Below are 18,353 nucleotides of genomic sequence, written 5' to 3'. Positions count from 1 at the left end.
AGCGGGAGCATTTCGGCGAAGCGCTCACCCCGCGGTGGCGCCGGCAGCCACACTGAGAGGTCGCAAGCGGGGTTCTACTGCTGTTGCAAGAGCGGCGGCCCGGTCATCGCCAGCCTGCAGCGGGTCCCGCCTGCTCCGTAGGCGATAGCCGTCTCATTACACGCCTGGACAGTCGCCGCCAAATGGCGCGTGTCGTCCACAGGCGAGAGTTAGGCAAGGAGGTCGGCAAAACTATCGCAACGGCACAATGCCGTCGGCCTGGTTGGCCCACGGGGCGCCGGGACTGCGTGGCTGGTAGAAAATCCCCCGAGTTGTTGTCACCTCCACTGGCCAGCGTCTTTCAAAGGCGCCTTTGCGTATCGAAATATGCCGCCGTGCATAGCTCTCTTTACCTCCGTGCATTTTTTTTCTTTTGTGCCTCCCTCTTACGAGAAAGGGTAATTGTTGCAATCTTTGATGGCTGAACCGATTGCTCTCGTCGCGGTCTGGGACTTTCCGTTTCACTTTTCCACTGGTCGCGATCGAGGCATTGTGGGGCGTTGTTGTACAGTGTCCTGCGTTATTTGCTCCATATAATTCTTTCCCTGTCTTTTTTTTTATGGAGACTGCTATGCGTTTTCGCACTACCTTAACTCCGTTCCTTCGTGGCTTTGCATATTCTTTACCCAAGAAAACTCCTTTCATCAGCTACCTTGTTGTTTGCCTGTTTCTCTCTCAGATGCATTTTAACACCGATATATTGCATAAGTTTTCAGATTGTGATTGAGCTGGTTTGGTCGAGTGAACTAAAAAGAAGAGTCTGGGGGTCGCGAGAAAAAAAAAAGAACACGTGACTGGCGCTTACCCAGATGGTACGCTGAGCGACTAGCTCCAGCTGATTCGCGAAGGATTGCTGAAACGATGGCTCAATGCCTAACTACCATGGTGGACGTTACAGTGGTGGCAGCAGTGGTTCGTTCATAGTTACAAGTATTGAATGACGAGAATGTGTAGTATTGCGTTCGGCCACAGCGTTAGGTTCTGTGTAATTTTACAAATTTTTTGCATCTTAATAATGCCTGCTTCGTGGTCAGGGAAATCAAAGAATCGAGCTGCAATCATTTTCTTCACTGCGCTGCCCTGTGAACTCCAAACCAATGCACGTGTTCCGTTATGTCGACCGCACTGAGTTGGTTCTAAAAGGAAACCTTCGGGTGTGCTGACAACGGCGATTTGCTTGTGCTTCTTGATGTCCGATGTGGTCGCCAGAATGGAAATCGAAGGCAGCGAGGAAGGGTGAAGTTGATACAAGTCGTCCGAGGTTCAAGACGCTGACGAGGGTGAATTTTATTTAAATTGCGAAATTTCTATGAAAGCTGCATTCCTGTACCCAGGATGATGGTAAGGAGTAATTACTCCCTAACTGAAATCCACTGCAGATTGGGAGATATCGCCTAAAAATTGGACTAAACTACTTAATTGGTAAAAATGTTTTCGCCGCGCTCGCGAGCGCTCAACTGCACACGCATCTGAAATGCATACTGAGAGCATTCCCAAGAGAAGACAACTCATTTCTTCTGACTGCATTGATCACGCACTGATGCTGATCTGATGGGCGCGCAGCGACAGCAACCACACAGAAGCCCCATTACTCCTCTTTTGAATTGTTGCCAGAATTTACTTCAGCAGCGGGAATGAAAGCCGTCCACTGTAGCGTGCAGAGATACAGTCTCGAGCTTGTTTGCTTCACTGCTGAACCGGTCCAATCCATCACGGCGCATTGGAAATTGCACCTATGGCACTCTGATATTGGTGCAGCTGTATCCAGTCTTCAGATCGCCACTCTGCGAATTAACACGAGGTCATGTCAGGGCAGCGCGGTAGACAACGTGGGTCGAGTCCGTTGCGAACGCTTCGTGTTTCGGCAAGCTCGGGGAGCGGGAGTACAATAGGAGGCGGGCAAACACCTAGACGCATTGGCACTTTATTGCCTCCTCTAAGATTATTGACGACGTGTAGCAGTTACGTAATACTGAATATCCCGTGCCCGGCTGGTGTGGTAATGAGCAAGCGTGCGCTCTGGTGTTCATTATGTACTGATGAAGCAACGGCTGACCGCATTATAAACCCTGTGATCGGCTGAGAATTAAGATGGCGGCTTACGCATGAATGTTCTGTGCTCTTGGCCGGGCATAGTGCGCTCTGGTTCAATTTTTATTTCCCCATATAAGTTTTTTTATTACGATAATGCACCGCCGAATATCGTTATGATGGCACGCTCAACGTCAGTCAGAACATTCCATGAAGGGTGGTTATTCTTCGTCGAGGGCCGTATGTTAACCTGGTGAAACGATATCACGAATGCAGTAAACTTTTACGTCAGCGCCTGAGTACAACGGAGGGAGAAGAGCCTCAGCTCACTGTATAAGCTGAAAGTAAAAACCCGGGTGGCTGAACCTGAATCCGGCGCTATTCATTCAACTGTATTTCCGTTCGGTTGTGGCCACGGGAACCACGCAGGAGGTTGAAGAGAAAAGATAGCCAAGGAAGATCGACCAAGGTCGCGTCACTCTCTCTAAATTAAAAAAAATATACAAAGCGAACTGCCGCGCTTAGTGTCACCTGCTTGATGGCTCAAGTCGGCCGATAAGACTGACACCACACTGACTGCCAGAGCGTCGATGTGACGATGAACCATGTGCGGGCTGTGGCGGCCATTGTTGCCTGTCATCTGCAAAAGTCCTTCCCTGGTAATGGAAATTACTTTAAGGGAAATGGAAAGACGGAAAAGGAAAATGAAAACGACCGTCCGGCTTCGATCTATTGAGACACTCCGGGAACGGCGAAACAAGGAATGCAAGAGACGTTCACGAGGCATCAGTTCGTTGACGGTTCATACCGAGGCCCGTCGAGCGTGGTTTCTCGCCAAATAGAAGTATCAGCTTCCCTTCTTCACAACATTCTCATCCGCCATGGTGCTGGACGCATCAACGCTAGGCGGCTCGCGTGCATGAATTCTGTACCGGGAGCGCGAGAGGAATTCAGTGAGATGGGATGTTCCCCACAGCGTATTCTGCACAACATGAGAAACCAACAGCCAGAACAAACAAGCGAAACCGATTACCAGGGTAGACGAAAGCCAACGAAATCTAATGAGATTCCTGTGAGAAACAGTCCGATGCACGAAGGATATAGCCTCGTTTTCAGTAACGGACAGGGAATCCCGTTGACAAGGTCGTTTATGACGTAAAAAACGTCATCTAGCCTTCGTGGTGTAGTGAAGCAAGGCGCAAGCAGTAGGGAGGAAAAGGAAATGCGGGAAACTTTCTTTTTGTTGCAGAAACGAGGCGCACGCCAAACACATGGGTATAGCGCAGGCTGCCAAGCAGGAACATCGCGGCTGTCCTTAAGTTACAAGGACTGTGTGAGCGTGGTATTTTATCTTGAATTGAAAGATGAGGACATACAAAGGAAAATCTAAAGGGGAAAACGAGGAGGCCGGGAAGTGTCACATCGGCTCTCAGCGGCCGGAAAGAAAAGGAAGCGAAAGGATATATAAAAGAGACGTGACGCTTCAGACTTGACAGCTCTCCTATTGTAAGAAGTACAGGTAATGGAGACGTTAAACAAAATTACAAAACGCGCAGGAGACCAAAACGCACATATCACACAAGCCGCGAAGAAGCGGGCTGGTCTAATCTACACTATGCACACTAATTGTACCAGAATTTAAGGAGCGCTAACACAGAGGCTAGAGCCTATCATTCGCAAGTAAAAAACAAAACCACATGTCGAAAAATGTTTTACCGTTACCTTAGTATTCGAGTGAGGACAGGAGCAGCGCAGCTGTGAAGTGTGCGATGGCGATGTTGTTTTCGCTATCGCTGGTCGTGAGAGGGCAGCGGGGCTCCCTTGTTCACCTGCCTATTTGCATACATCTGCGCATGACGATGTGGTCTGGCGCAGGACTAATATCACAGTACACCTCAAAACCGATGCTCAAGGTGGACAGAAAGACATAGGAACAAGGTGGCGCGTCCTTCTGTCTGTCCGCCTTGGCAGTTACTCTTGACCCTTATAAAAATGGTCTATAGACTTTCTATAGACTTTTTATAGACTCTATAGACATCCTATAGACTATAGACTTTTGTCTATAGACAGTCTATAGAAAATCTATAGACTAAAGTCTATAGCTGTCTCAATTTCCTTTTGTCCATAGACTATCTATAGACTCTCTATAGACTAAAGTCTATAGCAGCCTCAATTTCCTTTAGTCTATAGACGGTCTATAGATTCTCTATAGACTTAAGTCTATAACTATCTCAATTTCCTTTTGTCTATAGACGGTCTATAGACTATCTATAGACTAAGGTCTATAGCTGTCTCAATTTCCTTTCGTCTATAGACGGTCTATAGACTCCCTATAGACTAAGGTCTATAGCTGTCTCAATTTCCTTTCGTCTATAGACGGTCTATAGACTCCCTATAGACTTAGGTCTATAACTACCTCAATTTCCTTTCGTCTATAGACAGTCTATAGACTCGCTATAGCCTAAGGTCTATAGCTGCTTCAATTTCCTTTTCTCTATAGACTCTCTATAGACTAAAGTCTATAATTGCTTCAATTTCCTTTTGTCTATAGACGGTCTATAGACTCGATATAGACTAAGGTCTTTAGCTGTCACAATCTCCTTTTGTCTATAGACGGTCTATAGACTCTCTATAGACCAAGGTCTGTAGTTGCCTCAATTTCTTTTTGTCTATAGACGTTCTATAGACTAAAGTCTATAGCTGGCTCAATTTCTTTCGTCTATAGATGGTCTATAGACTGTCTATTGACTAAGGTCTATAGCCTCAATTTGCTTTCGTCTGTAGACGGTCTATAGACTCTCTATAGACTACGGTCTATAGCTGCTTCAATTTCCTATCGTCTATAGTCGGTCTATAGACTCTCTATAGACTACAGTCTACAAATACCTCAATTTCCTTTCGTCTATGCACTGTACACTATAGATAGTCTGCTGTCTATAGACCAGTCTATAACAATCCTAATTTTATCTAACAATGTTCGATACACTGACTTTCGACTAAGTATAGAACAATGCCAATTTATTTTTGCACTGCATGCTGCGGGGACCTGCATCTGGTAACCGCAACTATGTCGGGAGTCCTCCACCTCCTTCGCTATTACGGAAATTAAAAAAGTATTGCGTGAGGACATTACAACACCCACCTGTATATTTTCGGGAGCCTTGACAAGCTCCTTTTCGTTATATCGTGACGTATATTGTCAATAAAGTTAAATATTTAATGCTAACAAGTAAGCCGCGGAAAGGCAGCCGTTCTTGAAGTAAAGGCGCCGCAAACTGTACTACATCGAATGAATACGCTGTCCCTTAAAGGAATCGCTCGACACAGTTCCATTCCATCTTTCGATCGTTACTGTCCAACGCGCTGAAATCAGACACATTTCATCAACGCTTCTACATTTCTCTTTAAAACGTCCTGAAAATAAAGGGGGAAAGACGGGTGTGAGAATTCAAGGAAGCGCCCATCGCTTAGAAACACCTCAGAATAGTCTCAAAGAGCCTGGTCCTCTGTGCGATTAACATCTCCCATTTATACCTTTGCAGTTTGTATTCACGTGAATAAGTTCACCGACGCAACAATCAGAAAGCCAGTATTTTTTCGTTCCTACCCTTGCACCTGTTGCTTCGGAGCCGATGACACGCTGATGTCGAGCATATCAGTTTTCTAAACACGAACACACGCAAAAAAGACGTTATGCTATGCAACATTATAATTATTATTTGAGAATTGTACCACATACTATTCGGTGGGAGATGCGGCGCGTATACAGTCAAGCAGTTAGATTTCGGTTCTCTTTTCACGAAAACAATAAGGTTTTTAGAGGGTATGCGAAGAATTCACGCTTATAAACCAGTTACCTTCTGTGGTCTTGGATATCAGATCAAGCTCCACACGGAAAGAGTGCGAGCGATAAAGATACGACCGTGAAATAGGTTTCTGTTTCACGTTTTACCACGAGACGGCGGAAAATCATTCGGGCTGCAAACAACCCTGTGCGTGGCTGCATCCTGCATCGGTGGAGTCGGCGTTTTTTTCGCGGATTACGTTTTCTTCAAAATCCAGCTGCATCGTCCGCTTACGGTAAGTCTATACGTTTATATTTTATTCATTTGGTCTCCTAAACCACTCTAAGCAGAGCTGTGTGTGCAGAACAGATTATGTGCGCAGTGACAAACGTCCTATCTTCGTTTCGAAGGCGGAAGCCATCGGGTTCTCGACTAATGCCGCTTATCTCTGTGCCGCTGTCTTTACTAACGCGCGGAAAGGCAGTCTGTGCGATGCCCTTGATGATAAGCCGCTCCTCGCGAGCTGTCTACTAGAGTTTTCGTGTTTCAAGTTAGACGCGCGGCCAGAAATGTCGTTTAGCCTGTGAATGACGGCCGAAATGGAACTGTGCGGTAGTTAGCGCCGTGTGAGCTCAATTTACTTTGCACCTCCGAAAACGTACTTACATACACTCTCGTCCTGTGGTGGATTACATTTATTTTCTAATCTTTGTGTTATCGCTTGTCTGGACCTTGGAGTGCTGTTCTTTTTGAGGTGTGCATTTCCTTCCTACGTATATGGACGCTCGCTCGGTGCGCGTCATGGGCGCCGACGTTTCAGCAAAGGTGTCTTGTAACGCTACAGACTGGAGCGCGAGACGTTTGTCAAAGTTGTAGTTAAGCAGCGCTGAAGGAATTCTTTTAGTGTGATGGTATAAAATTCATTGCCCGCGCGATTGGCCGGCGTGCTCAAACACCGCGAAGAACCCACGAGCTCCATCCCGTCTCCCCGTCGTTGCACACGTACGGATTCCTCCATGTCTGTCATCAGAGCCGTTGGCCGCCCCCGCTCGCCTGCGGGCACTTCATTTTGAAAGCTGGGTAAAGGTCGGCTCGACAAGAGGTGGCTTACATTTCTTTCCGAGTGGTTCGTTCATGAATCCCGCTCACGCGTGCACAGATTTCTCTAATACCATTTGCGCGAGAGGCAAAGTATGTGTTTCTGATTTCAGACTGCTAACTTACGAAAGCGCCGATGTAATTCGCCGCTTATTTGCGCCTAAAATTAAATTAAGCTGTCGTGTTACTATAGCTGCACCTCTTGAAAGCGCTAATTGCTTCATTTAAATACTTCGTACTTTGAGCGCGTTCAATGCTTTCGTTGATTTTTCTAGCAGCGTTGGGTTAGGCTACCTCCATGCAAGAAACACACCTCTTTACGGCGCTGTTGGGGCTGCACTTGAAGGAAAGACTAATTGAATTTCAGACGGTATTTTATCGTGACAGTAATTTGTTGTCTTAAACTCGCGACTGCTTTTGAAACGGCGCAGCTGCAGCCTCTGTGTGCAGTATGGGTTTTCTGAATAATGAGCGCGGCATGGAAGCGCTGCAACCCGCTTGTTTCTAAGAGCACGCGCAGATGCATGAGTATGCTGTTCCATCTTTGTGCTTCAAGTTATAGGCCCAAATCTGTGGTGAACTGGTTGCTTCTGCCTGCTGGTTTTGTATAGCTTGTGCCCGTTTGAGTATCGGCTTACGTACACCCGGCCAAATGTTTAACTGGCTGTGGTGTTGCATCGCTAAATGCACCTTGTAAAAAGGTGCCTTTTGGCTACACTGCTGGCATATTCGTGCTGTAATATGACGCGTGAGATCGCATTTCATAGTTCCTTTTTGTTAATATAATGTTTGAGTGTAGTACTTGCGTGTTTAGATCAAGGTTATCAGAAATATTCATCGTCTGCCACTACGAAGAGCCGAAACAAGCGGAATACGCAGCAGTGATTCTGGTGGCGCATTTGCACTTAATCGGGGTGAACGACTTGTCCGCCATTAAAGGAGTGGTACTTTACCCAGAGGATGAGGCCATGTGGACCAGATCCATTGCTGCGTCTGCCGCTTTTTTTCAGCTGTTGTAGTGGCAGACGAATATTTCTGATAACGTTGATCTAAACACGCAAGTGCTGCACTCAAACAATATATGAACAAAAAGGAACCACGAAATGACATTTCACTCGTCAAATTACAGCATGAATATGCCAGCAGTGTAGCTAAAAGGCACCTTTTTTTACAAGGTGCATTTAGCGATGCAACACCAGAGCCAGTTAAAAATTTGGCCGGGTATACCAGGCTTCACGCAGGGTATTTTTAAGCGCTTCTTCTATAGCGGTTATAAGAATAAATGCTGCAATATTCTTCTTTTTGGATCCCTGTGTAAGGTGCGCTGAATCTGAATTTTATGGAGGTGGCATTCTTAACACCTCCTTGCGAGTCAATGCAGATATGTGGCACAATTGTTCAATGTCTTCTGTTACAAATAATGTAAAAGGATTGCCATACAGAAATCAGTATCAGTACTGGATTCAGAGTAGAGTGCTCCAGGGATTACGGTTCTTTGTTACAATGTTTTATGAAGACACTTATAATCTGTCGTGTATTTACTGAAATGATTGCGCCGGCGTGATAGCTCAGTGGCTATCATGTTCGTCTGGCGACCTGAAAGATGCAGGTTCGATTCCGGCCTATGCGGTCGCATTTTAATAGAGGCAAAATGCTAAAGGCTTGTGTACTCTGCAGAGTTGGCCGAAATTATTCCGCAGCCTTTCACTTCAGCGTCTTGTAGCCTGTGTCGCCTTGGGTCTTTGAACCCCATAAAACCAAACCAAAAGATCAAGATTGTCTTTCTAGAATGGCATATCCAGGATATGCCTTTCATTGTAAAGCACATGTGTAGAAATTGTATGGGAATTTTTTTCAGTTCCTCTGTTATTTTTTTCCTTTGTGCTGTACAGGTGAACATGCCCGGATGATTGACTGCAAACAGGCCGCAAGAATGCTTCTGAGGAAACTAGCGGGACTGTTACTTTCAACATTTATGTTATTGTGCATTCTTATGGTCCATGTATTGCATATTCCCGGCCTGGATAGCTTGGAAATAAAACTAAATTTGTAAGTATATTGATTGTGTCATTTGTGAACTCTGGTGACTTTTTTCAGTGGTTGTAGACTGTCTATAGGCAGTTTATAGATAATGGTCTACTAATAGTTTAGTAGACAGAGGTCTATAGACTGTCTATAGACAAAGGTCTATAGCACTGCCAGGCCACACACCTATGGAATGTCTATAGACAGTCTATAGACATATGTCTACTGGACCAGTAGACTTGTCTGTAGACTGTCTATAGACAGTAATCTACAGGAAGTCCATGGCCATAAGTCTATAGGTCGTCTATAGTCCGTCTATAGACAAGTGTCTATAGACGGTCTATAGACAACTCTATAGGAAATGTATGACCATAAGTCTATAAACTGTCTATAGACATGTGTCTATAGACTTCCTATAGACCTATAGACTTTCAGTAGACATTTGTCTGTAGACTGTCTATAGACAAAAGTCTACTAAAAGTGTATGGCCATAAATCTATAGACTGTCTATAGACCAGTCTAAAGGATTTGTCTATAGACAGTCTATAGACTTCATAGACTAAAGTCTATAGACAGTCTATGGACTTTCTATAGAAATTTTTATAAGGGGAATCGCTTTGAAAGCACTTAAAGTGCCTGCAGTGTATGGCCTCTTAAAAACCAGAAGAAGAGCACCTTGATATTAATAATTAACCTCTCCGGTAAGCCCAGTCGGATGGCATATTAAGTCTCAATTTGTACGTGGCTAATTGCATTTGCATACTCCAAATATTTAATTCAGATGAAGTCACCCTAGTATAATGCGCCTTTCGTGCCCCGTTAGGCAATAACTATTCAATAAAAGTAATTTTATGCACCTATCACTACTCCATCATTACTGACACAACCACCATCATCTTCGTCATCGTTGGCTTGCCTTTACAAAATGCAGCGTGCCGCAGATCGATTCAGCGGGGAGATAAATCGCGCTGCACGCTAGGTTTCAATCTACAATTCCGCTGAAGAGACCAGAGGTAGCAGGGTCAACAAGGTGCATATACCGCCTGATATACCATGAGGTGTGGCTTGCTGGCGCATTTGGTGTCATTGGTTGCATAAGGTCTTTTCTAACCAAGAAAGCGCAGTCCAGACGTGCACGAAGAAGCACGTGTGCCCACTTGAACTCTTTCTAAGCTCGCAGCTAGTGAGACTGCAAGTTTTGGTGGCTATAAACAGCGCGCACCGTGAAGGCGTCGCGGTTGCGTGGTGAGACAGCCCAGTGCCAGAGCGTAAAGGCAGACGCACGTTTGATGCAGAAAAAGAGAGAAAATGGCGACGGTGGCGGCGCAGTTACAAGTCGTGCGCACATAGGCTGTCACTGGCTCCCGCAGATGGGAAGCGCTTTGCTGTCACTTGCCGCACCATAGCAGATCGCAACAAACCACGTCACGGTAGAGCTGCTCACGAGTTCCCCCCTGGTTCGAGAACGCACAGCACGACATCCGAGCCACAGTGAAGCCAGTGACAAGTGGCCGGTGCATCCGCCTCCTTTTAGCCTTCGCTGCTTTGACCTCGGAAGTCCTGTCCTCACGACTACACACGGCGCCTTCCGTTAGCGTGGTGGGGTTCTATATTTGTTCACTGCAGTGACAGTGTACACTGCACACAATTACAGAGCAGGAAGTAGGGAAACGGAGCCGCTGCAGCTTCTCATGTCCGTTGGAGCGAGAGCAAAAACCGGAGTGGCAGAGAGTCGTCGCGGACGCACAAAGGCTCGTGCCGCTAACAAGCCACCTCGTCACGGCAGAACGCCGTGGGTAGGTCGCGCCGGCTGGGATTCAAGGGAGACGCCTCGTCGGTCAAGACGGCAGATGACTCACTTGCGGATGCACTCAGGTTGACGTTCGAAAGAAGGCACTGCTCTGTTATGGAGGGCCCACTTACGAAGCTGCATATTCGGCGAAGCCAGTGGAAAAGCAAAATGAAATATACGTGATGTCCCACCATTCCTGCACTTAGTTCAGCGAAAGTACCAAACACTCCATCATAAGTGGAACCCTCGTAAGTCTCGTCTGTGTTTGCGAGATATATTAATGCTGAGTGGGCAGGAGGAAAAAAAAGGAAAGAAACGCGTTTTCCGCGTCGCCCTGCTCGGTACAAAACGCTCTCCTTGAAAGCTTCCGCCACCTGCTTAGCGCCTTGTCGACGGACGTAGCGTGTGTTAAAGCACACCACTGGCTCAGCATATGACGTCTGTTCGAAGATAATTACTTAAATTAGTTTTCTCTTCTGACTTTCTTGGTTTTAGTGACTGATTGCTTTAATACTATACTGAGTAGTGGATACTTAATTATTAGTAGTAGAAGTTCAGTTAGTAGTACTGCTTACGCAAGGGAAAAGAAAGACAGGGAGAAGATCGCAGTTTGGAGAAAAAAATCAGCCTGCGGCCGAAATTCCGAGGGCCAGGGGCTTTGAAGGGACTTGTGGCACGAAACGAAAGAAAGGCATTCAGGGCAACGAAATGAGACAGCGTCCACTCCATCTAGGACGAGCTCTACATTCAGGACACGCACTTCCAAAGGTAGGCCCGTGTGCATTCCTAACGGATGCGTCAGCCGGCTTTACCGGCCAAGATTGCGGAACCGTGAGCGGCCTACCGAGAAAAGGCGAGCATTTTTTCTGCGTTCACTTCGGCAGCGGCAGCGAGCCTGAAGTGTCTGAAAACAAAAAACAGGCGTGCCGCCTTCCACCTTCGTCTTGCAGTTTTATTGGAGAAGCAAGAAAAGAGGCTCCGCCTTGCTTCACCTCCTTCAACGAAGAAAAAGGCGTGTGAACCGAACCAACGCTAGATTTTGCGCTTTTTGCATCGCCTAGCCCCGAGCAAACAGGCGCGCGAAACCTGTAGGTAGTAACTTTCGCGAACTTACTTAAACAGCCTGATTTTTCTTCTCCTAAGATGGAAGCTTTATTATCGTTACTGCTTATTATGGATATGACCTTGCATGACAGTTTCTGACACCGTTCTTATCGATTGCCTGTGCTATTACCGCTGGATTTTGTAATTGCCTGTTTTACATTATTACTATTATTCTATGTCGCTATAATTATCTACTATTAATTACAAGTTTAGCTCGAATCACAAGTGCTTTGCATAAACATTGAAAACATTTTTGGGAAAAGAGGCTGAAGCAGCGCGAGTTTGACGATCTAAACTTTTATTTCTTATTTCGTTATACACACAAACAAAAAAAGGTAATCATCTGAAGTGGTTCGGCGCGTGGGAAAAGCAAAGCAAAACAGCAGACCCCAAAATCGCGCTACACCTAAACGCCAAACAGGCAGAGTCAAATGCAGTAAACCAAACCCAAGTAAAAGAAGACAGTAAACGCCAGTTGATAACCCAGAAGGCAAAAACAAAACTAGGCAGGCTTGATATGAACGTGAGCTCAGTGTCACAGAAGCCTGCGCACAGAAGGAAATCGCAAGCGTGTCTGCTCTTGGAGTTGGCGGCACTCGAGATTTAACCAAGAGTCTAACCGGCACTCGCACCTAAGTCTGCAGCCTAAGTGCAGTGCAGTCGGAGATACACAGCTGGCGAGCCAGCGCTTACTCAACGCGGTTAAGACGGAGGGCGTTAATCACCTTTTCGTTATTTTTTATCCGGCTCCCATACCGTGAATTGTGTCGGATCTCCCCCTGCTATCTGCACAAACCCGTTGGCTCCCCGACGCGACCGATTTTCGCAACCGGACAAGCACGCCGCCTGAGCCCCCTTCTACTCGGCTGCCGGCTGAAGGGCATCTGCGCCCAATGGCCCCCTTCGGGGGAGCGCTTTCTTTTCTGCACCCGCCGCAGCCTTACATCGCTCACCCCTGCATACGAAGCGGCACCTCCTTGAAAAAAGTAAAACCAATCCACCGCCGTATACCGCGCTGCCGTGCCCACATTTGCCGCCGTTTCCATTATGTACAAACACCGCTACGTGCGAGCGTAACCGAACGAGACCGTCCTTGAGCTAGCCTGGTTTGTTCGTTTAGTTTCCGGCGCACTGGAGGCTGGAATTCGCAGCGGAGTGCCGTTCACGAGTAGATTTGTGTGCCTTCGTGCGTGTCGTCGCTTGCGGAGAAGATATAGGCTGGGCTGCGATAAAACAGACCCGCGAAGATGGCGCACAGAGTCCGACGGTCACCACATGTGCACGCAAGCATATATACGACACGTTGGCGTTCCGTGCCTTTCGCCTTTAAGAAAGGGCGCCAATCACATAGGAGCCCCACATAGCTGGGTACTTCGTTTCATGGGTCTCCGTTCGACCAGAACGCTGTAATCGAGAAACTGAATTCTTGCCGAAAGCTGGTAGCGTGCGCCATAGCAGTGTTCCTCGATAAGAGGTCGCTGGCTTCACTACCCATTCGACGTCGTTTCCTCGTTCTGTATTATTTTCGCGGCAATTCAGTGGTACACAAACCTTTCGCTTTTCCCAACTCGTGTAATGTAATGTAAATTTAGTGCAGATTTAATGTGAATTTTTGTTGTGAATAAATTTGGAGAAAATGCGATGTTAAGTCAGCGATGAAATACGATGCAAGGAGACGCGAAACGCTGTTATCGTTCATAATCTTAGAATACAGAAACTCATGCAATAAAATTGTAATCTCGATTGTCTAAGGAGCCATCGAAGCCACAATGCTGCAAGGCGAGCAGTCACAGTGGGGTCATGTGGCACAATATGGCGGCGCTGTAAAGACTATGCAATGCTACCGTGGGAAAACGACGCATCTGACGCATTTCTTGGGCCACAGCTACGAGGGTAACCGCGTTTTCTAAGTTCTAAAATATTATATGGATATTTCTAAATTTTAACATTCTAAAAGCACTTTTCTAACTCAAAAAGCCTATTTAAAAAAAAATGTGGGAAATCTCAGGTGAAACACCCTGCATATTTTTCTATAATGGTTCAGGTACCTATATCGGAACAGAAGTATTGAAATTTAATGCTGGCAATTAGTTCCGTGTTACTGGCTTTTCCAGCCTTCAACAATTTTTATTTATTTATTTGTTCGTTTGTTTATTTATTTATTTATTTATTTATTTATTTATTTATTTATTTATTTATTTATTTATTTATTTAAGTACCTGCAGCACAACAGTTATTTCTAACCCAGTACCACTGACCGCAATACAATTCCTTCTGGAATGAAATTGCATTCGATATTGCTGCATGCCGAGACAATGAGATGGCGAATTCTGGTTCCTTCCCCCTTCCAAATTTTTATTCACAGTCTACATTAAACGTAGCACCCGAACAAACAGCAGAATGGATAGTCATGAGTAGCTTATGCAGAAACATTTGTTTTGTTTTGTTTCTTCTCTGCTTTAGGTTAATGCTCCTGTCACGCGTGAACTTTCGATGCTAGTCCTACCAACAAACAGTTATGGAGCTCGGTGATCCTCAAACGTGTCGCATGGCTTCGGCCGCGCCCACTTCTTATGTTTGTCAATTCAGCGAGGTTTTGTGTGCTGTGATTGCGGCATCGAAAGCTACCTTCGCCGATATCTGATTTAATCAGCAAATAAATGTCGAAGTGAAACGTGACGCAACACAAAAAGGGCTTTGAATGGTCCACAGGGCGAAGGGTAAAAGGCCGAAAAACTAATAATATCCCCGATCTAGCTAAAATTGATGTTCTTTTAACCGCCGTGCAGAAGCTGCCTTCCGTCGCCCTGCTGTTGGCGCTGCTGTGGTGCCTGGCGGTGCCCAGCCTCTCGGGCGTCATCCTGACGGGCGTGGCCCCCGGATACGAGCCCGAGCAGCCCACCTTCATGTACACAAACTTCGGCGTGGTGTTCGGCACTCGCGACCTGCAGAAGCAGTACATGTACAACCCGGCCACGGACGAGATCAACCACCGCCACACCGACATCATCGGCACGCGGGGACGCATCCGCGAGAACGTTACGCCTTACCAGGGAGACCCCAACCGCAGGCAGGGACACACCGTCGACCACGGCAAGAAGTGAGGAACGCCCGTGAGTAGCGGCGGACGCGGCGGCGAGCAAGGGTGCTCTGGCGCCAGCACCTCTCTGCTTCTAATGGCCGATGGTGCCTTGGCGTGCTGGTGCACTCAGAGCACTCGAGTTTGCTGCAGCACCGCGAGTGCGAACTAGCCCGTTGGTAAAATATGCAGAAAATTTCATCACTGAGCAAACACCACGGACCGCGTTGACCCATGAGGCTTTTTCGTAATACTAAGTTATCAATTGCCTAAAGAAACGTTATTTCTGGATGAAAACTCAGCACCTGCAGTTCAAAGGTCTCCAATTTGCAAATCAAATGCGCTCGGGGCCTGTGCCAGAGTGCCTTCAACTGTCTATAGATCTCTCGATAGTGGCCGCAGCGATGCTTTTCTTGTGGATGCGCTGATCAAATGGGCTAAATACGCTTTTGCTTCAGCATGTCTTGTGCACTGCGTCTCGCTCACCGATATGCTAGTGGGTTGCATGAACAACACCAATTCTTAGCTAGAGTAACGCTCAAAGTCGCTGCGCTCAACTTGCGTTCATTTCATAGTGAACGTATGATTGTCTACTTTACTTCTCTGGCCTCTCTTACCAAGAAGAAACGAACCTGCAGACATTGAAAATTGAGGGCAATAGTCCTGCAGCCGGATGCGTTCTCTAAACTAGTCTGTCTGGTTTAACTTTGTAAATGGCGGCGCATTCCTAGCTATGCACATTAGGCAGCGTAAGAGACTCAGAGGGAACGACAATCGACCGCCTTTCCGGAAGAAGAGATGCATTTTTATTTTTTTTAGATACTGCAAGAAATTTTCTTTGCCTGTTTTGTAAATGCTATGTGAGGAGGTGGCCGAGAATTTTGAGAGACAGTTAACTATTGTTGATCATCACTGACAATTTATGAGTGCCGGACGCACTCAGCGGCAATCATAATCAATTCAGCACGACAATGTCATTCAGACTGCTGATTAAGGACCCAACGATTCCAAGTTTCCGACTTCCTGCGCATGTGAGAAGGCATTTTCGATGCTGAGAATAATGAATACGAACCTTGTGAGCTTTCAAGTACTCAAAACTAAAACGACGCCTTCTATTAGGTGCAGTCGAGAAGAATTTTCATTGTGAAGAGTAAAAAAGAAATGTGTAGAAGGAATTCAGAAGTAGCTTAATGAGGACACGTCAGCCATTCCAAAACGTTTACAATGAAATTCGTACTCGGAGCTTTTGCGCTGTTTCTAGAAAATTCCCGGCCGCTCTGTTATACATTCATGTAAGCACAAGCGTACGAAAACGTTAAATTAGGCTTTGGATTTTCCGTCGGCACTGTCGTGCTGAACAATTTTTATTGCAAATAATAAAATTAACTTTATGGTGTTTTATATGAGAACTGTCGGTAAACATGAAGATAACCACTTTTATAATTTTACAACATTGTAGCTCGTAGTCGGGTGCGTTGTGGAAATTCTTTGGGTTGCCTCTGATGCAAATCATGGTCTAAAGCGCTGAGTCATAAAGCGAAAGAAATAAATAAGATGTTAACTGGTATATGCTTCATTTTCAGCGGCGGCGATCTGGAAGCATGGCCATCTCGAAGAAATATAGTGCAGTGAGTGTCAGTTCTCTGTATTTACTATATTTTAGATTTGATATTTGTTTTAGTTCACAACAGACTGCGAAATCCTTGCGGATTACGCAGTGGCTTCCCGAAACTTGAGCCTGTTGAACCACTTACATCTCTAAAAGCTGAAAAACAGGAGATCGACCCCATTTTTATGCACCCATCGCATCACAATTATGCAAGACACTGTGCTTAGTGCGATCACAAAGCAACAAAAATGAGAAGAATTATGGCACAATTTGTCATGAACTTAAGCCCTTTAGCAAAACAAGTTTTTCAATATGGCGCCCCATGACGTGACTTCCTTGTTGCCTTTATTGGAAAGGGTCGAATAAGGCCAGATATCAGTGAATCTATTCTTAAAGCACCGCTCGTAGTATTTGCATGGAGAGAAGTAAAAAAGAAAAAAAAAACAGTAAATCGCCCATACCACCCGCGGCGTGATATATTGGCGTCCAGGGTGAAACAACCACGTGCTCTTTTTCCTCTCCGCAGCCACCACATGATTCCGGCGGGCGTCGTGTGGATCATGTGAAGGCATCGAGCAGGCAGTGGTAGTCTGCGACAACAGCAACCGGCTCCTGTCAGAAGAGTGGGCCGTGACACTTAGGAAACGTCATTTGTTGCCAGCCATCGTCGGTTCTTCCAAGTCGCCTTAGTATACATACCGACCACAACTGTGATGGTGCCTTGTTTGACTCCCGTGAAGGTGCCTAGGCGAGTACAAATACGCGTTCGAAGGAATCGAATGCTAGAGTGAGGAGGGCGGCTTTTGACGTTTTGGTCAGATTAATGGTACTTGGACAATTTTGAAATGAATTTGAATTTGTGCTTCAGCCAGAGTATCTCTGTGAAATGTTGCCAGACTATGACCCCGGGCTCGAATAGATAATGGGTAGATATATTTGGTTGTCCACAAATTAGTCTAACAGTGCTTTTCAAAGCGATTTTTGAAATTCTGCCTACAGGACACTTCGTTGCGTTGGCGAGTACGACTAACATTTTAAAAGAGCACACAAGCTGGGAGAGGATAGGCGACATCTCGACTCACAGGATGCGCACGCGCTAGCATTTTCTTTGGCTTCGCCTGGGGTGGTTAGCATGCCACTTGAGTTTTTCTTCTTGAATGCCGGTTCTCAGCAGTATAAGCGGACACCCCCTCACATGATAAAAATTTCAGCTTCCAGCTTGCTAGATTGTAATGCATGCTTGTTATTTATGCGCGGGAAACTTGTGGTACTGTTTGCCCACTGATTCGTCAAAGCGAAAACCGTGGATTGCCCTGTGCTTTTTGTTTGGTGCCCTGGAGATGCGCCCTGCAGCCTTGCCCATCTATCGCACCGCGTTCTATTTCTTCTAATTTTGTGCAGTCTCTGGTTACTTGTTGATCATTGTTTTTGTTGTGAAAAAAATAAATACCAACAGGCACCAGCCAGTTAACTGCTTTTTTTTCTTTTCTTTAAATGCACACTAGTGTGCTAGCACAGCAAGTACACTAGCGCACATACCAATAAAATTTTTACCTTCACAGCCTGTATAGTAGACAAAACTTCTTTTGAATGCCGCAAAGATCTGGTGTGTGGATTTGTAGAAAGAATGGAATGGAAGACGGAGCATAGAGAGAAGCAAGAGAGGATGCCTGAAGGAGGAGATGGTTGGTTGCGACTGAGAGAAGGATGAAAAGGAAAGTGCACGGGCCTGCCAACTGGCTCAAGCCGAGCCACCACCGCTGCCACGTGCAGATAGAAGAGAGTTGAAAG

General features: G+C 46.1%; 1 protein-coding gene across 1 annotated transcript in view; it reads left to right on the top strand.

Moving 5' to 3' along the window:
* LOC149340042 (uncharacterized) overlaps positions 1-17,974 on the top strand; it is a 34,734-nt gene extending 16,760 nt beyond the window's left edge. The window contains exons 2-4 of the mRNA XM_089550629.1: positions 14,664-14,974; positions 16,537-16,581; positions 17,089-17,974. Of these exons, the coding sequence (XP_089406755.1) occupies positions 14,664-14,974; positions 16,537-16,581; positions 17,089-17,128 (396 nt within the window). The 3' untranslated portion in view covers positions 17,129-17,974. The remainder of the gene's footprint in view (positions 1-14,663; positions 14,975-16,536; positions 16,582-17,088) is intronic.
* The last annotated feature ends 379 nt before the right edge of the window (positions 17,975-18,353 follow it).

Source organism: Amblyomma mixtum, chromosome 6 (assembly GCF_055824585.1).
Source record: "Amblyomma mixtum isolate Tamu chromosome 6, ASM5582458v1, whole genome shotgun sequence".
Lineage (NCBI taxonomy): Eukaryota > Metazoa > Arthropoda > Arachnida > Ixodida > Ixodidae > Amblyomma > Amblyomma mixtum.
This window is presented reverse-complemented; position numbering and strand designations above follow the sequence as displayed.